We start from the raw sequence: 22440 nt of genomic DNA, 5'->3' as shown, positions 1-22440 counted from the left end.
ACAAACAACAATTTCATACAATTTTAGCATATTCCACATAGTCTACGTAAGGTGACAAATAGTGTTACTCTTAAACGTGTCTGACATCACAATAGCAATGCGTTTATTTAATTTCAATGGAATTTCTGTTTTGAGTTGATGGATTGAATGTCTTTTGTCGCTTGTTTTATGACTATGCGAATGTCTCCTTCATACCAGTATGAAAAGAGACGAAAAGCAATATCTTGTCCAACTTTTTGTGATCGTCTTAATCCGTATAAGATCTAATGCAGTCCAACTTGCCTTGGCGGCTTCCTGTCTATTTAGCGGCCACAAGCCGTATGCGGCCACTAGAAAATCCCTCCGAGAGAAACACCATGTCAAATAACCTGTCTATAGTGGCCACCTCAGCTGTTTATAACGGACATTTTCGTCCTTTCGTGGCCGCTCACACACAGGCTTGACTTGTTCATGCAAAAGCGTAATTCATCTGTTCGTCCCTTCGGTGTTTCAGTAATCTGAACCATTAAAGTTTATATAGAAAGTATTGTTATACTTCTGCAATATTCGTGTTGAATCACTCATAATTTTACATCACCGATTTTATCTCTGTCTTTCCAGTTGACATGGTTACCCTGTGCATGAATTCTTCATACGCGCAAACGTTCAACGCAGAGGGCAGCATATACCTTTCGCTTCCTCTGGATGACGAGGACCGAGGCCTGATGGAGGCCTCACCGCACGATTCGCCTTCGTGTTCCTTCCAGCTCAGCGGCCAGTCCTCGTCCGATCGAATCATCCTCGTTCTTCCAAACGTCACGAAATCCCGCCACGCCGCGTGCTCCGAGTCGACGGCCGAGGACGAGGTCCACCTCATACTGACGAGACCAATCACCAACGAGGTGGAGAATGACGATTCCGCGTTGGTCTGGGACTTGTGTACGACCGCGACCACCACGACGACGACGTCGAGGGGCGGCAATGGGACCAACAACACGGTTCTGAACGACGAGTCTATGGCATTCCAAAATATGTTCTTCACTGCAGGCTCCACCGTCACCGTGATTATTAATTACTCCTCCGTCGTCGGGAATAACCCTGCGTACTGGCTGGACTCTTTTGACGGGAGGGACAGTATTTCAATCTACTTCAAGTCTTTCAAGAGTAACGAACGTTTGGAGGAGGGTAAGAAAAACATTTACTGCTAGAAGAGATATGCATTGTCAGTCTGATTCTACTGCATTGATCTTTATTTGGCTCTAATATTCATAGGATCTGCTTCTGTTGCTGCTGCTGCTGTTAGTTATTTTAACATGTTGGAGTCTCTGGGTTTAGTGTCACCAATGTTGTCGGATCGTGGACATATACAATGGCAAGCATTCCAGACTATTAACCCAGAATGAACCAGAAGAACAGACTACAATTGAGTTTTCTCCTTAGTTTAGGTAATGAATCAAATCAGCAGGCTATTATAAAGTTTTAAGGATATATATTACGATGTAGGTGTAACATGCACTCACAATAAATAAATGAATTAATAAATTATTATTACTTTAGTTGGTAATCGACGGAAAAAACTGGACCTGCGCAAAAGCGAGCTTTTACAAATCAAAGTGGTTGCAACAATCAGTACCTAGGAAATGATAATTGTGATGTGGAAGTCAAAATTACTGTTAACATTCTTTTGAGCCTGCAGAGATTATAAAAAACGGTTAGAGTGCTGTGAGGAATACTAACAGCTGTCCAATCTGTCGTTCTTTTGTAACCATCAATAGCTATGATTTCTGCAGTCTGTAAAACTCTTCTGCATTCTTAGATACTCATAACAGCCGCATTTAAAAGAGTGGAACTGAACAAAGTACACATGAACTTCAGAAGACTGCTCCGGGTGTTGGAATAATTCCTATCCAACTGGATAGAATATCCGAATTATTCACAGGCATTGGTATCAAAACCTACTAACTGATTTTGATAGGAAGGGACAATGAACAGTTAAATTGACGACGATGTCACACATATTCAAGGTCAAGTTTTTGTTAGACACTGTAACCCATCTTCCACTTTCATCTCCTTCCTTTATCAAAGTGAAATTATGTTGTAATTATCATCAACGCCTAACTGCGCCTAACCCTTTGTTTGCCGTCATGCAACAATCAGTATTGTAACAAGAGTGAGGAGGAAAGGTCACAAGATGGCGCTCTTTCACTCCAATGCGCATCTTTTCACCTCTTGAAACGCTTGTCGGAGGTGGGGATGGAAAAAACGTAAGACACGAAAAAAGAAACAGGGAAAGCAGATGAGATGCTGGGCAAGTTAAGGAAGTCAGTGTAAAGGCTAACCATGAAAACTGTCCAGAAATGTCCTCAAGGCGCCAGGTCTCTTCGAGTTGAAACCCCCTGTATAATATTACTAGTATGTGATTGTTACAGTAGCGGTATTCATAGTATGCGTTTCATTGAGAAATCAACGCCTGCGAACCAAAGGGAAATCCTAAGGACGATCACTAGATGGCGCTATTTCATACATATCGGTGATGACAGATTGGGCGGGCGGATTTCTCTGACTTACAACGCTTAGTGATTCTCCCCTATGTTATTGTAGTAAGTATTCACTGTATGTACTCATCTGCCGGTGTCGCATTGCACAGCAATGACATCAAAATCCACTGAACAGACAAGAAATTCGTTTGTGAGAATACGCATGAATCCAATGACAAAAGCATGGCTTGTTAGCTGGTTAAATGATCGAGTTGCACGCAGGTTCCAAACTTTGCAGTAGAAAACAAGGGATGAAAACGACGGTGAGCGACGGAAATTTTTTATAGAGATACACTCAGGCCTATGACCGTGAGTTAGTGTGTACCATCATAGTGACGTAGTTTCATATCGGCAATGTTGGCTGCACATCAAGTTATTTCAAGTCAACAACCCCCCCCCCATATCCAATATCTAGATCTCAGTCAGTTGTCAATATGATGTCTTCGTATACAATTGTTATTCACATTGCATTTATGCGCATGATCATGCATAAAATTTGCATTCATGAGCACACACTTAATGTAGAGACTAATATGCGTGAATACGTATGTATATGTCCAGATGTCCAGTACAAATTAGATTTGATCTTAAAACCGGACACATTTACAAATTTTGATTGCAGATTGCATGTAAGGGTATTGCTCAATGAAGCATATATTTGAAGAGTTTGTTTGCAATAACCGATATTGACCTAAATCCATTTTTGAAGATTTTGAAGTACGGTCTCTGTCATAAAGAATATTGGTCACTACATGTAAAGGTACATTTTTGAAGTTATGGTCAAAAGAAGCAAATATTTTCTTATTATTCTCTTTATTTTCTTGACCTTTAATCGCAAATATCTCCATTTGGCAAATATGGACGGTTTTTGAGAATAAACTCTTCATTTGTTTAACTCCACACACAATCATACATGTATGCATGTATTCTATCTATCTCTCTATTTTGTTCCCACCCTATATAGATCTATGCTTACAGTGCGACCAGAACGACTCATGGGCGTGGCACGCGGGCATTTGTTCGGACTTCGCCCTGGATTGTACTACGTCCACCCCGGAACCCACGGAGAAAACGAATGTATTGATCACATGTATTCCAACAGGTATAACGACGGTTTATCACACATGAATGGATATATATTCTTGATGTTCTGCTTCTTTCTTTCCTTCTTTCTTTCTTTATTCCTTTTTTCCCTTTCTTTTTTTTTCTTTATTCACCTATTTAATCTTGTCTATTTGTTTAGATTTCTACTGGACATCGAAATTCGTGTTGAGGAAAAAGAATTACCTGAATTGCAATGTGATTAGAAAGAATACTCAGTAAAATCATATTTCTTGACTTCTGACGTAAAACATTGCATTTATTGCAGCATGAAGTGATTAAACGCGAACCCAAAGAATAAGCGATTGATTAAGATAAACCTTATGATTCTCAAAGTGCACAAGATGCGCATTAAACTTGGTAGTTTATTTGTACTTGTAAACACACTTATTCAAATTTATGAAATTCCTGCGTCCAGATGTTTTCATTGCAACTGACTGACAAATTACCCTACATCGACATAACTTAGCAGTACCCGCTGCATGCTATAAGGATTCGAACTAGCAGTAGCTGTCGGGCGGAAGCCCGGCGTTCTGATGGATAAGACGCCTGTTCGGTGATCAGGAGATCGTAGGTTTGAATACTGCTCTAGAATGTATATGCCCATGACTTCTTTTGCCTTGGCTACTACTAAAACGCTGATCAATTATTATCTGTGGCATAGTGGGTAAGACTCCCGACTCCCGAACGGAGGACCGTGAGTTCGAATCCCGCCCAGTGCTTACATCCTTGGACAAGATGTTTTTACCCACAATGTCCCTCTCGACCCAGGTGTATAAATGGGTACCTGGCAACGTTAGGGTAATAATAATAGCAGGGCCCTCTGGTAGAGCAGTGGCAACACTGAAGAGGCTACCCTGGGTAAATAAGACCTTATTATTATCATTATCTATGTCGATGTAGGGCAATTAATATTATTGTCGATCATTTGCAATTGTATACACACTGCCACCACATTAAGTTGGTCTTGCATCCGATAAGGGGCATCAAAAGTTTCTTGAACGTATCTGTACAATGTTTCCTCACGTTCCTCGCTTCTTTTCGTTTTGATTATGATCAGGACAACTATATGTAGGTTATCCCTGTCAGTTTCATAATTTTGTCATTCAAGTTCATATTCCGAGCATTAAATTTCACGCATTCCACGCTCGAAGCACTGAAGGTTTATTGCCACTTGGTCTACTATCAGATGGTCTACTTCCCAGATCGTTTAACACCACAACGGCTAAACTCGCTTTGTCTACTATCAATTTCGCCTAATGCCCATTTGGTCTACTTTTCACTTGGTCTAATGCCTAGTTTGGCTACTTATTGTTTCGTCTGATGACCAGATGGTCTAATTGCAGTAGTGTCTCCTTAGACTTTTTACTATTTTGTCTAATAAGCTGTGGGTATTAGACGAATTTGACATAGCCCACCTGGAAGTAAACCAACAGGTAATGAGTCTAAGTGGCAATTGGACTAAATGGTCATTAGACGAACTGGTTGTAGTGAAAACAGGATTAGACCATGTGGGTTGAGACTAAATGGCTATAAGACGAAATGGGAGTAACCCAAGTGATAGATCACCGCACTGAATCAGCAATCAAATTCAAAATCCGGTCATTCAAATTTTACTGTGAAAACAATTGCGCCATTCAAATCTAAGATAGGAGCATGCATTTCTGCAATGAGCATTCATATTCAATTCAAGCGGGCAACTGAATCTCGTCGGTCATTCAAATCCGTGAAAAGGCAACCATGTTCCAAATAAGTAAATTCAATTTAAAAGTAGTCTAGCTTGTAGTTAGCTTGGAGTCGAGCAAGTGTGCTTTGTTCACTTACTTTGAATAGATTGGGCTTCATGATGAAGATTGATTATTTTGTCGTGTAGATCCACCCGTTCATCCTAAAAATAATGGCATCTAAGGTAACGCGAAGGAATATGTTTTCCTGACGTTGTGTTGTTTGGATTCACTGTTAATTGAACCTGATCATTCAAAATTTCTTGAAATAAAAAGAATACAAAGAAAAACACATAGAGCACCTTAAAACATTATATAATTATTTGCATAATCGTAAGCTTTTCTAAGTTGTGCATACCTATGCGTTTGTTCAACACTCTTAAAACATCCGAGTCAGAACTGACCCGGAACTGGGTCCGTTGGGGTCACACACCGTTCCGGGTCAGAAATGACAAGGAATGGGGTCAGATATGACCCATTCAGTCATGAATTGGGTCAGAGTGATCCCATTCGGGGTCTTCATGACCAAATTCCAAGTCATTTTTGACCCGGAACGGTGTATGACCCCAACGGACCCAGTTCCGGGTCAGTTCTGACTCGGATGTTTTAAGAGTGAATAAGAAACGTTCACCCTATCTCCCCCCTCACCCTATTACCCCTCCCTCAAAAAAAAAAAATCTATTCTATTCGTTTCATTACATTGATTGCACGAAGTAGGAAATTGATAACCTGAAAATGAAAAAAATAAAAGCTCACTGGGACTATCGCGTGAAGTTGAATGCACATGGAAATGTAATGCTCTCATTTGAAAATTGAACGCACATGCGTAAATTCAATTTGACGGAAATGAAACAGAGCTCCTACAAAAGAATAATTGGGGTTGTTCTGGGGGTGTTTCATCAACGTTTGTCAGCGCTGACAATTTCAGCAAAATCCTTGGTTTTGATTGGATGAGATGCTCTGGTCACTGACTGTTACTATGGTGATTGTCAGCGCTGACAAACGTTGATGAACCCCCCCGAACCAGTTCCCACGGCGATGAATGGCTATGATATCACATTGTGGTACTCTAACAATCCTCGTTCCTTTTTTTCTTTATTCTGCCTGAAACATCGGCTTCCTTGACAGATATGGCGGAGAAGAAGAAGCGTTCTGAGTTATACAGCATCATGATGGCCGGCGCCATCGTCATCACTCTCCTCATCGTCTCCGTCCACTGCAGCGCCAGTCAAGGTCCCGCGACACGACGACCCGCAGCCATGGACATAATGCTCCGGGACGACATATCGCGGAGAGGAGGTGGCGGCGGCATGGGCGGTGGGCGTGGCCCCTTTGGAGGCGGACGCAAGCACGGCAACGGGCCAGTCGCACACGTATGACGACGACATGGGGAGGGGTCGGCGTCGAAATGAGGCGGGACTATTGTTTGGCGTCACAATTCATGAGCGCGCTATAACGAACGTGAGGATTTCGATGCAACCGCCATACATACACGTCAGTTTTGGGCGTTCCTTGGATGACTGACAGTAGTGATGAGCTGCCTGAAGATTCGTCATTCTTCAACCATTTCGAACGTTTTCATTATTCTACATACTATGAACTTCACACTAGCCCTGGGTCCCGGTCCAGAAACCACTTTACAAAACTTTCAATAGCTGCAGTTATCACCACCGTAAGGGCATCAAGTTAGACATCAGCCAGTTGTTGTCATACAGTAAACTACTGCTATTGCGATTGTGGTGGTACAGGAGAACACAAGAACAAACAACAGTGTTTTGTTTTTGTTTTGTTCTGTTTCTGTTTCTGTTTTTTAGTTCCAAACCATTCCTACTGTCGAAAGTGGATACTGGAAGGCGCCGTTGATATCACTTTTCTTTTACACCCATTTTGTGACAAACTCTTTAGGCACATTTTCCTGTCTCGAAGGCAGCGGCCAATTTATGTGCATGGAGCACAGTGCTAATTTTGAAACTGCCTATGGTATGACACTCTTGAATGAATATTTAAGTTTTAACACAACTTTGTTAAGTCTTCTCAATTTACATTTTGTGAGCTCTTTATCACCCTAAACAGGTCTTAAAGAAGTCAGAAATCCAATAAAGAGTTTGGAAACGAGGACTTCTTACATTTTGTCATAGATTTACTGGAGCGGGGGAGGAACTGCAGCCGACAGGACCGAAGTTTCGGTTCATCGAACAGTGACCCAGCTGCACCGGAACTAGTTTCATCATGATCAATGTGCACTCTTCCCATTGTCTCAAAAGATCTCCGTTGGACTGCACACTGTCAGGCTACGTACTAATTGCCAAGAGGCAATGGTCTTCTTTGCAGAACATTCTCCCCATGCTCAGAAGATGTCAAAACAGGGCACGTATGAAGAGCTTGTTCGCCCACAGCTAGAGTGTGGATCAGAGGCATGGAAGCCATAACACACCAAAACAGTACAAGGCCTTGAAGGAGTCCAAATCAGTGATCCAAAAAGCTGCTCGCTCCGCTTACCAGTCCCGACTACAAATGGCGTAGTATACCTCAGTCACGGCAGCCCTTGTATCCAGACTGGGATGGGATACCCTGCACACACGACGCTTCGCTGCACTATGCACCATGTTCTACAAAGTCCGCTACAATCTCGTCAACATTTCACTTCCGCCTTCCATTTCTCCAACCCCTTATAATCAATAAGCAGACACGACCACGAACCCAGCAATGCATGATATCCGAAGCTACCATATTGACCCCTACAAATATTCCTTCTATCCACGCCCTGTATGGGTCTGGAATCACTTACAGTCATGTACCATGGAGCGCCATGCGGTGAAGCGACATTTGCTCCTGCGACAAGTGCTCCGGTCTGATATTTCCCCCAAGTACTTAGGGTTAGGGTTAGGGTTAGGGTTGTGATAGCTAGGGTGTTTGGTTTAATTTGATGTGAAGATTAAAGGAGTAGGGTTAGGGTTATGTATTGTGGGTCAGAATTTATGTTTGGCTTAACGTGCATAGAATATTTCATGGGAGCATGTCGCAGGAGCAAACTATGGAACCGCGCCATAACATGCACCATGCAACGCTGTCACTGCACCTACTGCTGATCATACCTTTCATAGAGGGCTGCCCTACCAATCATCAGAAGGTTGCAGCCTCCCTCCTGTAGGATCCAAAACGGTGTAATCCTGACAGCTTGATTTCTACGCACGCATTTGCCATTTTATTGTAAGTAGTGAAAAAACTTCAGCCCAATGTCAGTAAAATCTCAATGTCGCCACGGCACAATCCATCCCAGTTAAGCTTTCTACGAGCTGCTGCAGGGGTTTATACCCATTCAAGGTTCAAGGTTCCCAATTTGATCTCGCCATTGATTGAATCAATCGCAGACGATCTCTCACAACGGTGATGCACGATTATGACGTCATGTTGGATTGCAATGAAACCAGAGCGTGCACACACAATATCATGCTTAGAACAGTGTGTGCCGTGATTACTGACACTGCCTGTCATGTCCGTTACCTGTGGTTGTTGATGAGACCTGATTGTTACGCCTCAATGCACGATTTCGAAGCATTGTCGCGTGCAGCTCTGATCCACTTTGAAATGAATATCACATAATGCATTGAGTAATGTGATCGAAGTTACATCAGTCTGATATTGATCGATTGCCGTATGACGCCTAAAGCTGCAGGAACATGACAGGAATTCTTAGGCTGCAGTCAACGAGAAAAAAAAATGTGATGGTACGTAAGTCGATCCATGTGAGCCCTGAAACTTCAAAAATTTGGCGTATGTACACTTTTTCCAGCAGGTAGATGTGTTGTGAATTAGACAGTGTTGGCTACAAATCACACAATATAACGTTTTACGAAAATTAACATTTTGATGAGTGTTACGTGGTGTAAAATCAACGTAGAGTTAGGATAGTATGAAATCGTTAATCAACAGCGCAACGTTTTTCCAGTGTCTGTGTTGGCTGAAATCAAAGTTTCATATACACTGTACACGTATATCTGCCTGTATATATTTCAGTGAGCCAAGCATGTGGACCGTATTTTGCGAATTGATCTATGACCCAACCTGTTTTCTCTTCTTTCGACATTATTTCATCTCTCTTCCTCTCTCTCTCTCTCTCTCTCTCACTCTATCTATCTGTCTATCTATATATTTATCTATCTTTCTATCTACATACTTATCTGTCTCTCTAGATATTTATCTATATTTCTACCTATCTACCTATCTATCTCTTTCTACCTATCTATATATCTCTCTATCTCTATAATTCACTATCTATCAATCTATCCATTTGTCTGCCTATCCATCTGTCTGTCTATCTTTTTATCAATCCATCTATCTATCTATCTGTCTATCTATCTATCTATCTATCTATCTATCTACCTATCTATCTATCTATCTATCTATCTATCTATCTATCTATCTATCTATCTATCTACCTATCCATCTGTCTTGTTTTCACCATCAAATAAGTCCGAAGTCAGCGGTTAGAGTAAAATTATGATACGTAACTTTGATATGCTGCCATAAAAAAGCGCCGGCGTGGATTGCCTAGTGTATCGTGGAGCACGAATAGAAATATGCCAAATAAGCGATACAAAGTTTGAAATACCTCCCCCACACCAGAGCTCCAACATCTTTCATTGGAAAGCGTCTGTCAATCATTAGTGTTTCCATTTGAAATGATATATCATACTAGTAGTTGATGAGAATAGACACCGTCCTTCACATTGTTTTCGGATTCAGCACCGAAATTTTTACTGTGAATAATGACACGTTAGCATGGGTCAAACTTAAAGTGCACATAAAAATGTATTCATGTATTCAAACGATGGAAATGTGATTAGACTTTTGACCTCAATATTTCATTTTGTTTAGATGACTGAGGCGTTCTCCGATCATGTCATAACGGAATTGTCAAATTGTCAGTTGTCATACTCGTCTGGTATACCGATGTTTCTGGCAGCACGATTTAAAATTTAGATGTTATGTCTGTCTGCCACGTGGGTTGTATGTATAGGGTAAAGTGGAATGCCTAGTCAGCAGAGATTCACATGGCATCAAAGCGACGAACCGATATAAAATAATCATGTAAGGTACGTGCAAAACAGTATAAAAAGATTGATGTTGTTCATCTAATAAGGTTGGTAAACTGTGACTTAGAAAATAAAAATGGTCGTCTGGCTTTTCTGATTGTATGGTCGCCTACCTGATATTTCGAGGTTCCCATACGGCGCCATGTTGCATAACGTACTCGAGGTAATCTGCCGTGATTCTGCTGATTATTTTGCAGCAAAGGTAATTTTAAACGATCGTTCTTTTTAAAGCGACGATGGTCAGAAAACGGTAGATCGCGCCTGGCCAGTACGGTGACAAACATACTACTAGTATGTACGAGTCGATCACATTCATACGGCACTGATCACATTCATTGCCGTGATGGCACTGATCACATTGTTGCAATAGCGCCCCCTTACGACAATTTTTGCACTTGGTGTAGGTTTGCTGCAATTGAAGTTTACAGCATTGTGTTAAGTTTTTTTTTTCTTTTTTTAATATGAATAGTAAGTGATAATGATATGTAGCGAGTTTGTACTAATTTATTATATCAAATCTTCTTTTGTCTCTTAAAGCAACACAACACATCATCACACACACTTTGCCAGCAGACATTATACCGCCACTATACTGTACTACTACCACGAATCCTGCTCTTTGCACAATATCGATCCCTGGGGAGAATAATGCTGATCCCACTACGTCCCTCTCGACAGAGGTGTGTAATGAAATACCCGGTAATGTGGTGGCAATGACAATGACAGCGTTCCTTGGAAGAAGGATACACCCACTTGATAATCTCTCCAGGGAAAAAAAATAAGACCACAGTTTGATTTTTATCATTATCATCAGAGCAAACAGTGTTTAAACTCTGCTTCGAAACGGGCTGTGAGCAAACAACTTCTCAACATAAAACGAATTATTTCGGTCCGGGGCAGTCCGTCCACTTGATGAAATTCAGAAGATGGGAATAAGTAGCGTTTATTTCAATACGAAGAAGGATCCCATTAAGCCAAACGTCAAGCCAAACATAAGAATCCATTAGAGCCTCACAGTAACTGGGAAGAATTTGCTAGGTATACATGGCTGTGAGCGAAAATGTTGGTATGACTGAAAATAATTGTCTGTTCTTCTAGCTATATACATGTACAACCGACAAATTAGTTTGTATACCCGAAGTTAGTGTACATTAAATTGTATGTGAAGGGGTGCGGAATTGTTATTATGATTTGATATTGCAACGTGATTGAGGAAATGAGTACATTATGTTCGCAGGTTTGATGAACAGTTTCAACTGCTCGACCCCATAGAGCCATCACAATTTTCTTGCTTGACAGTAATTGTTTTCATGTTTTCAAAGAAATACCAAATCGTTGTGTGTGTGTGTGTGTGTGTGTGTTTTTTTGCTGTTATAGGTGTCCATCCTTTACCAACAAGTAATACTTCTTTTACTTACTTCCCTACGTTAAGTAGCACCCATGGTTTTATTGTGAATTTTGACGTGTTATGTTACTGCAACATTGAACAAAAATAATTTGCCTTATCCTGATGCAATATTGTAATTTGATTGACTTTATTTCATTGCAACACTGGTGAGCTGAAATTCCCATCTCATTGTGTCTGTGTCCGTTTCAAGACTGATATCAAATTTAATTCCTATACTATACCGTAACCATGGTAACATAATTTGGAATCAACAAAACAGAAGAAGCTTCCATATTTTCTCTCCTTTCTAGTTTTTCTGGCTTACGTCATTATGATGTACATTTATAATGAGTACGATGGTTTTGAGAAGAAAACGCCCTAAATTGCGAGAAAGTTGTCTATTTACTTGTTGATTTGTTGATTATTTGGTATGGTTTAGTTTGTTATTTCAACATGATTATTATTATTGTTTTCTCAAAGGCAATGAATAAGGAACTATTGATCAGTCGTGATTTTATCAAATCGTGTAAGCTATTAGAAAACAACCCGCACACTCACCTCGTAATGATGTCTTTTTATAGTCGCCCTGAATCCGCGACAGTATTTAGATTGTTTGCACCACAGTAGTCTCTGTGTAGCTTCGTTGAGGAATATCTTTATTTCTTCGACACTAATGCGTTGTTATTGTCTCGTTCAGGGGAAAACTGTATAGAGCGGTATCCATGCATGTGTTTCAAAGAGTATATCACATCATAAAAGGCGACATTTTTGTGTTTCTTCTCTCCGAGTTACTTTCAAGAGATTAGTTGCTAGTGATTACTTTTTCGCCTCACAAGGGATATTGGCATACAGCCAGAAAAATACAGCAAAGCCTCCTACATTATTATTTACCATCGATCCGGAGGGCATGCATGCAGGATTAGAACTAATGTACACATATAAATGAATCATGACTCCAGGTTTTCAGGGTATTTTCTTCTTTGTTTCTCTATTTTTTCTCGATCCTACAGGAAAATATCGCAACTGATAGAGATATGAATCTATAGATACAATACAGTGTATCCACTGTTCGTAACTTTGTTGGCTTTTCCAGGTGAATATTTTTTGGGGCATTTATGTACGTATTCTAGTGTATAAAACTAATATCATTAAATATCCTGCTGCATGAATACCAGTATAGATAGTGTCCCTCTACATAAGGTTACTTTCATTAGGAAATGAATGATAATTTGTCAATTCGAAGGCTGGGTGTTTTTTGTTTCTTTTTTTAATCTGCCTATGAATTTCGTTTTTCTTATCCTGATACATGCGACACGCATGTTAATGCAGCAATACGCCGTATTCGTGCTATTGTATTTTTGCCTTATTATACGCGGGAAAGTTCGCCTTTTGGGGGAGTGTATTTCTGACCTTCTGACATAGACACGCAAGATTCTTTCATCTGCTGTCTTTATTTTTTTTCTCACTGTACTATTGATTTTCTGTCTGGCATTGTATATGTGTTATTCTAGTTTATTTTTTATTAATTCACTTGAAATAGCAAATTGACATGGGATATTGTATTATTGTATGTAGCTGTACAAGGTGCCCATCTACATAATATGCCTAACTATGCCACATTGCTTACGCATATACATGTAATTATGATTACTATGCTTCATCTTTATAATCGATAGTGCAGTGTAATGTCGAACAATGTTGTAAATCTATATCCTTACGTGAACACGTGCGTTGGATTTACAAGTGCAGTGGTTTAACCTATCAACCATGTATGATATTGCACCAGAAAAAAAAGAAGCTTCCAAGACTTACGTTATTCATTACACAGTGCAGAGTTTGGCTGGTATATATTGCGACTTTTTGCACAATGCAATGCATATATATACTACGCAAAATTATGATATCGCCATTGTGAATTAAAGTGAAATTTATGATGTTGCAAGAAGTTACGTGTCATGTGTTGTTCATTTAGCAACGTCAGGACTAACGGCCAAGTCGAAGAGACCTTTCTTAATTGTTTACGCTGGAATGCCAAAACCAGGGAGGTGAGACACTAAACCTAGCTTGATTTCCACCAGCCACGTCTTATGCACTGTGCCAATAAAGCGATCTCTGTTTTGTGTGTTCGGGTGTATACAAGCTTTATGTATGTGTGTGTATGTGTGTGTTTGTGGGTGTGTGTGTCCGTGTTGTTCGTCCCGCTTGAAAGGAGCAGCTGTCAAGGCAGTTTGGTGGGTAATTCAAAGTCACGCACATGATCTGTAACGTGGACCTAAAATACAAAAATGCAAAATGATGAGTGTGACCAGGGACCATGGACCTAGGTAGGTCCATGGTGTGACTGATCATTATCCCTGTCGAAATAGAAATGACAAGGGCTACACAGTTCACTGATTATACTGTTTTTCGTTAGTCATGATTACAAAGCGGAGGGAATGACGACTTGAAGACTCTCGTTCCTTGGACATAATCTCACCCCTACCCACCCCCCCCCCCAAAAAAAAAAAACAACAACAACAACCAACTATCTAATAAACAAACAAACAAAAAACAACACCTTAAACCAGTCTTCCATACCCAGTTCGTCATTGTAATTAATAATAGGCACAAATCAAGGGCTCTTCTACGATTATTGTGAAACGGATAGACAGAAAAAAAGACAATTCAACTACAGGTATGTTCTTTGATATAAACTAAACATTCAATACATGTATGTGGGTATCTTTCAAACATTCATAAATTAACTCGCACTTTTGAAATAAAACGTGTTTGATAGACTTCCTCGAGCCTTCAAGGTTTCCAGTAAGTACCAGACGTGTCGCAGTGTATAGACCATACCCTGTATACGCGTTCACTTCAGTATACAAGTAACTTATGAAACTGCACGTCTGACTCAAACTTATACGAGCTCTGAGCTCCATGCTTTGACTAATTGTGCTTCGCTACATGAGTGCAGTATTTACTCGGACAGGTCTGCGCTACTATAGCTCCATGCATGGGTCACACTACTATAACACCATTTCACCTGTCGAGGACGTCCGATTTTCAATTTCCCGCCACTTCCTCCGCTGGCGCGAATTGGACGCGGGACTCAAACAACACTCACGTGTGTGTGACCCTAGAACGAACTGATCGATCGGTGCCCTCATCTGGTCAATTCAACGAGTGACAATACAAGAACCCGTCGTTCGCGAAGTGTAAATACCAGCAATTAGCATGACAAAAGACTGGCAGGTCAGAATATCGCGGGAACTGAAAGCAACAGAGCAAGAGGAAAGAGAGGGAAAACAGAATGAGGAGAGAGGGGGAGAGAGAGAGAGGGGGGGGGGCGTGGGAGAGTTGGGGGAGGGAATATAAATAGATTTACACTGATATGATAGCGATGCACCTGACTCATTGCATCAACCACTGAAAAAATCTTCTTATTTTGGAAGCGCCACCCCCCCCCCCCCCCCCCGTTGCAACTCACAGTGTTTTAAACCCGAATAGGTCTGTAGCGAAGAAATTGGAAGTAGGATTGCACAGTGTAGTTATGAGGCTTACTTCATCACCACTGTTACTCCCCCTTCAAGAACGAGTTGGAGAGAGGGAACGTGACTTTGAACTATACACCCCTCTCCCTCCACCTCTGAGCTAGCTCATGGCGTTACGCCAGGTATATGATACACCATAGTACTTCTCTGAAGACAAAGTGCGGAATGGTGTGCGTCCTGTGTGCTTCCTACGTGCATTGTCTTGAACACGTGAATGTCACTTGATCTAGGTCACACCAAGGAGCTTCAATCGCAGTTTGCTTGTTATTTCTCATCAGACATCATTGGTTTTTGAATGAAACTTTTCCTCTTCTTCTTCTAGGCCTACTTATTTTCTTCCTGTTTTGTCTTCATCGTTTCTCCTCCTCCTTCTCTCCCACTTTCTCCCCTTCCCTCTTTCTTCTAAATCTTCCTCCCCGATTCTATACAAGTCATCGTTGTTACATTCTCTTTCTTCCTTCTTCTTTTTCTAGTTTCTAGTCATCTGCTTCTTCGTACATGTAAGTTTCTTTTAACAATAGCCGCTTTCTTTCACAATCACCATATATATTTAATTTCTTACTTACTTTCTCTTTTTCATTTTTGCCCGTTTCGATCAGAGCTTCAGTGATTTTTGTCCCCTTGATTCTTTTAAGGAAACGTATCTACACTGGCAGCTAGCTGTTTTCCAACATTTTTTTTTTTTCCATCACGATGCTCATATTTCTGTCCCAGGTCTTTGTATCTCCACCTCCAGTTAGAATGTATGTGAAACTACACTGCAAAAAGTCACACCGAACTGGTGTTAAATTTCTGGTGCTCAGGTGGTGTTAGATTGACACTTCCAGTTGTCATTTCAAATCCTAAAATTGTTATTTTCTAAATATTTTCTTAGTTATTATACTGTTCTTGTTGATTTTCAACTTCAACAAGAATTTTCCGATAAAGCACTCGATTTTTTTTTTGAAGTGCGAACACATTCACACCACAGTAACACCAGTTGGTGTGGAATCCTATTGAAGGTGGGTGGGTGTTATTATACTCATTGACATTAACACCAGCAATTATATCAACACCATGCGGTGTCATTGTTGAATTAACACCAGCGCAGTGTCAAAAATATCACCAGTTACAGTGTCAAATTAACACCACGAAGTGCCAGATGAACACTTTTCAACACATCACAATATACTTTCTACACCTGTGGATGTGGTCCTCTATAAACACTTGATCCGCGGTAGATTTAGCACACCTGGTGTTAAATCTAACACCGAGTTTTTGTAGTGTAAAGCCCCCAAATACGTCAAACAATATGCATATAGACGACACGAACTGACTGTCAGAAATCAACCTAATCCGACATATTGACTGTTCTATGTGAGAAATAAAGAAAGGTGAAAGGCTGGCATATAATGTTACAACAATAAGTTATACTAAATTCCATATGAGATTCACGCTTTCACTGAAAATTCACAAATTAAGCTGAAATATACATTTACATCACTATTCCTCAGGATCTACTAGTATATTTTCATAATACGTATGATATCCTGCAGTCTGTAATATATCAGTATACATGTACAAAGCGAAGAATCTATGTACATATCTATACATACATATCAAGAACTCCTATAGCAAGCTTGAACAAAAACGGAACAGTTAGAAAGGGACGTGTTTAAAGTCTTTATTTGAATATTGCCACAGTTCGGATTTCCTGATTTCTAATATATTCATCCCACAGCGTGGGGCTATAACAGAAAAATAGTGCTCGATATCCTAATGTTATTTTTGTTTTGCACGTGTGTATGTGTGTGTGTGTATGTTATTATAGGTTTGAGTAGTAATGGTAGGCCCCTACTGTAATAGTTAGGGGCTTGATGAACAAATTAGTGCCCTTACTATGATAGATACACACACATAGATATAATTCATTTATACATAATGCATTGTATATAATTATGTATAAATATGTAATATATGTATGCCATATATATATATATAATATATATAGAGAGAGAGAGAGAGAGAGAGAGAGAGAGAGAGATAATATATGTATCTTCTAGTATACATATATAATTACATGTATAATTACATACATATAAAATATATACATATATCATAGTAATATATCACAATCATAAATAAGAATAAAAGATAGAATGATATGAAAAATCAAAGTTAAAGGGATCGTATAGTTTTGGTTGAGACCTGATTTCAGGTTTCTAACATTTTTTTTATGAGATAATGAGAAACCTCTTATGAATTATTATGAAAGAGCATGTAATTCCATGAGGAATTCCATGTTTATTTGATGAAAATTGGTTTTGAAATGGCTGAGATATCCAAACCAGGGCGATTCTAATAAAATGTGAGACCCACATTTTATTACAATCGCTTTGTTTTACTTTGTTTATTGATGTTTAGTCATTCCAAACCCGATTTTCATCAAATAGACTTTGAATTCCTCTTAAGATGGTATGCTCTGTACTATTTGATAGTGTTTTCTTGGTATCTCGCAAAAACTTAAAAGCCCAATTTTCATCCCCACCATATTGTACCATCGCTTTAAGTAATTAGAATTGCATCTAACAGAAGTAAAGCGAAGTTTAACTTAGTGTTCGACTAATACATCTCAGTAGTTCTTGGTATTGATCAAAACTCACATCTCTGATATTGATAATACCTCCCGTGTTGGTCTTCTGCCAAAAATGCCCGGTATTATAATAATGTAGAAGTCACGAGAGCTTGGTGCATCCGTGACGACGCTAATACAGACGCGGCGTTAACTTGCATGTAGTCTGGCTTCTAGGCGTTAAAGTGTTTATTGCCGAAATATTGACGACTGGATAGATCGCATACTACATGCGGGCACAAACAAGAGACGTCCCAACAGATGGAGTGATCAATGTCCAATGCATTATGTTCCCAATGCAATCCTAGATGTTGCATGATTTCTTCTTTCTGAGAAAGATATGATTTAATATTTATACATGTATACCCAAGAAATTATCTAGACTGTGAGAAACAGTTTTCTTTCATCTGGCGGTCATATTGTACTAATTACAAGGGAATCAGACATTGAGAGAAAGCTGATGATAGAAATATGAAATTTTAGTTTACTTTTTGTCATACTTTTTAAAAATGAAATGAGGAATTGTTTCGGTCTGATCTGCATATCGTAATGAAATAAGGTCTGAAAAAAAGACTCAATTTGCCGTAACCCTGGACGCCAAAATGCCCATGCTGCCATTCAATACGTGTTGTATTATTTGAAATACAAAACAACTGGGGTGCGTTCAATCAATAACAAAGCTATAGGGTTGAGTGCGCAGTGCACGAGCGGACCTTAGGTTTTGTGTTTGACGAAATCACCCTATACCATCGTTGTGTGTGTGTGTGTGTGTGTGTGTGTGTGTGTGTGTGTGTGTGCGTTAGAGGAGAGAGAGAGAAAGAAAGAAAGAGAAAGAGAGGGAGAGAAGCGGTGAGAATTGAAGGCAGCAGAACAAACAGGAAAAATCGACTTGGTTTACGTTCATTCAGAAAGACACAGAGTAGATTACAGACTCTAATGAGTTTCAAATATTCGGTATTCCTTCAAATTCATCTTCTTCTTTTTTCTTGTCCGTACAGGAAGATGTAGAAAATATCAACAAGACTCATGATCACATGGCAATTCACAAGGGAATATGAATTCCCTATAACCCCTCGCTCACAGTGGTTTGAATATAAAGCAAGGCGCCCAGATCACTCGTGCGATACACAAGTAACGTGGCGGAAAGAGGTCTGCGTCGGTAAGAACTAGAGTCTCGCCTGGCGTACATGCGCACTCAGCCGCCAGGCACTTCCCTCCAATCGCTGCCAGAGCGGGTCCGAGCGGGTAGCGGGTAACGTCACAGCTTCGATAGAAGTCAACAGATTATTGTGATGAGGGCAGACAGAGGACAAGGGGGAAGTGGGCGTTGTCATTTATAATCTCCACGTGTATTTCGACAAGTATTTATAGTTCAGCTATATCTTACGAATTACTATCTCTCTCTCTCTCTCTTTCTCCACATAATTATTCAGTACATGGACATTTCAACCTCCGTACAATAGGCTAAATGTGATATTGACAAAAACAAAAATAGTCTCATCAAGACTTGTCAAGCATAATTTATTTCAAGGACAAGTACGTAGAGGCGTATCTTTCTCTCTCCCTACTTATATTTTCTTCATGATAATCATGACGATAAGTATCACAATTTTTCCATCCTATTTCTCCCTTATACCAAAAATCTGTCCTTCGTCAAATATGGTGAGATGCAAACAGGAGTAAAATGATGTAAATGAAAGTCATTATCAACACGAATGGTAAAGTATAATATGCATAAATAAAATAAAAGTCTCTAACCTGATAGTCTCAAAGGGAAATAAGACCTATACGTATCCAGAGGCAATATACAGACAACATTCTTCATGGCAACAATGGCAATGCTCTGCTAGCCACCTCAAAAAAACTTCATTAGCAGATGATATTTGGTAAGAGCAGCAATTTGGCGGCTCATCGGGAACAGTGTTGAGCTCACCGTGAGTTACATAAAATATTGTATTATCCCCAAGTTACACAATAAGATACGCCTACGGGAGATATGTCTGTTTTGTATCACATTCGGGAAAGTATAATATACCTCGGAGGAAGAGATTTAACAATCAGCTGACATAGTTGCAACCTTCGCCTTGTTATAAATCAATTTCCGGTGTCATCTCAAGTGCGTGTATAGCCATAGATGGTAGCATATCAAAACGTCATCTGGTGCAAAATATCCCAAAATCCTTTTAATGTTGAAACCTTGTGATGGAGGCAATGACGTGACATAAGTAAAGAGATGAACTCATAATAATAATCTATAGGGTCTTTTTTTACCCAGGGTATAGCCTCTTCAGTGTTCACTGCTATACCATCGAGGGCCCTGCCATTATTATTACAAAGAAAAAACAAACAAAAACGTGTATTCTCTCCTGTTTATTTTTCGTTCTTGCTTGTATATCTTTATACCCATAATATCTAAACAAATTTCTTCTTACATACCCATATCGGTACCCATTGCAAAATTATATGCGTATACATTTTTTCAAAGTTTGTTTGTAAACACGTGATTGTGTATATCAACCTTATGCATGTACATTGTATATCATATATCCATCTGTTCCTGTAGATATAATAGTATATATATATATATACATATATATATATATATATATATTCATATATGTGCGTGTGTATGTTCAAGTATGCGTGTGTCTGCCTGTATATATATCTGCACATGCATGATGTCACTTTTTTGTATTCTCAGTTGAGTTGGAATGTTTATATCATTTACCACTGGTTATTTCTTTAAACACTTTTCAATGTTCGATTTTTTTTTATTTCATTTGGAATCATAACAATATTTCAGACCTGACCCTCAGAGTGCTCGCCAGTGACACAGATTAGAATTACTTTTATAGCAAAACTATGTTGAGTAATAGCCTATAAATCAAAGTGTTTATTTGCAAATGCGTTTTTGTTAGGAATGAAATAAATGAAATGAAAAGATATGAAATGAAATAAAAAAAAAGATCAGCATTTGACAAAGTGACAATATTCTGGCAGTGACACCAACCAACTTATTTATCTATATTTCATTTTTGAAAACATTCATTATGTACGTTTATAATATTTATGGAGAAATGTTTAAAATCTAGATATGCCTCATGCACAATCATATCGATACGCTTTAACTGTTATGATCATACAAAGTTATGAAAGAAATCGTATGAGTCGAACAACTCCTTATCGTTTTTACTTTAGAGCATTAAATCTATACTATCAATCTGTAGTGAAGTTATACCTGGGTCACACCGATGCTGGTGAACAAACTACTCAAACGCAGTCGGCCGTTTCTTCTTGTTGGGCAAAGCAACGATTAATTTTCTTTTTAGACCCATATAAACATAAGACTTGACAAAGTTGTATGTAATATAATGAATGCTGAAAAAATAAACAAAAAAATAATAAGTGTGATGCTTATTTGCTTGGATCTTGCATTTCATATTAGGCCTATAGGCCTACCTAAACGACGAAGACCTACACTTCAGTTCTGACGTGGTGCACCAGCTGTTGGCGAGACCGATGTAATCTGCTTTTGGGTGCATACACACCAAAACAGGCAGTGGCGTACAATCTTAACTAAAAAACTGGCTACTTGTATCAAAAAGTGGTTAAAATGAAACTCTGTACGGGAATTCCAAGGGAAGTTCAGTGTCAATATCATAAATTCTATGAAACTTGGCAGGATCTAGTCGTTCTCATAACACTCCAAAATGCATTACGTAATGCTTGGCGTACAGACGCGACGCTGTCTCCGTGCTCTGCCGAGTACTTTTCCACTCAGAAAGAGCCTGATAAAGTGGGGAAAATGCTTGAATAATGACTCGATGTTTGAAAATAATCACAATTGAGACATATTATCACATATTCATGTGAAGTTGGAGAGATTAAACTCGACTGAACAATAAAACATGACAAATACTAAGCCAAATCAGAGGGCCACTATGAAGTGTACCACGATCGAGGGAGCTTGATTTTCGTGATCACTGTCTTGCGACTGAATGCAAAATACGCCCAAATAGCAATCGGCGAGAATAACTCGGTATTCCAGTATCGAAAACTTGCCAAATTTCAGGAGAAGATACATTATATTAATATTATGTCATAAGGTGTGTCAAAATGAATGTAAAAGTCCTTTTCCGATAAAAATATGTCATTTTAAGGCGTTTCTGTTGGACAACACTGGCGGGCAGAGACCGTAGCAACCTATGAATCGAGCGGGATTTCTAGCGATTGCTCTGTGTTGCACCCCTAACATTTCGCGCTTTGCAAAGTATAGAAATGGAAAGTCTGCAAGAAAATATTCATTGATATCGTAAGAAAAGTATCTATTCTCAATGTTTACATACTTTTTAAGTTGGAAAAAACAATATTTATATGATTTTTTAGTGGATGTTTTGCATGTTTCAATTCCAGTTCTGAAATTTCTAGTTTGTCACGGTATTTCCACGAAAATAACATCCAAAGTACCTAAA

At 39.3% G+C, this 22440-nt stretch overlaps 1 protein-coding gene across 1 annotated transcript; it reads left to right on the top strand.

Moving 5' to 3' along the window:
• Window positions 1-596: 596 nt before the first annotated feature.
• LOC139715963 (uncharacterized) lies at window positions 597-7587 on the top strand. Its single transcript, XM_071627509.1, has 3 exons — window positions 597-1164; window positions 3481-3618; window positions 6470-7587. The coding sequence occupies exons 1-3, from the start codon at window positions 606-608 to the stop codon at window positions 6718-6720; spliced, it is 948 nt and encodes a 315-aa protein (XP_071483610.1). The 5' UTR covers window positions 597-605; the 3' UTR covers window positions 6721-7587.
• The last annotated feature ends 14853 nt before the right edge of the window (window positions 7588-22440 follow it).

Source organism: Diadema antillarum, unplaced genomic scaffold (assembly GCF_040938485.1).
Source record: "Diadema antillarum isolate AM-2024a unplaced genomic scaffold, OU_Dant_1.0 scf00000058, whole genome shotgun sequence".
Classification (NCBI taxonomy): Eukaryota; Metazoa; Echinodermata; class Echinoidea; order Diadematoida; family Diadematidae; genus Diadema; species Diadema antillarum.
Note: the sequence above shows the minus strand (reverse complement) of the source record. Positions and strands in the feature narration are given on the sequence as shown.

Excerpts from the sequence above, each read along its gene's own strand:
- LOC139715963 (XM_071627509.1), top strand. The coding sequence starts at position 606 with ATGGTTACCCTGTGCATGAATTCTTCATACGCGCAAACGTTCAACGCA. Across the intron at positions 1,165-3,480 it reads TAACGAACGTTTGGAGGAGG|ATCTATGCTTACAGTGCGAC; the intron begins GTAAGAAAAACA and ends CACCCTATATAG. Across the intron at positions 3,619-6,469 it reads GATCACATGTATTCCAACAG|ATATGGCGGAGAAGAAGAAG; the intron begins GTATAACGACGG and ends CTTCCTTGACAG.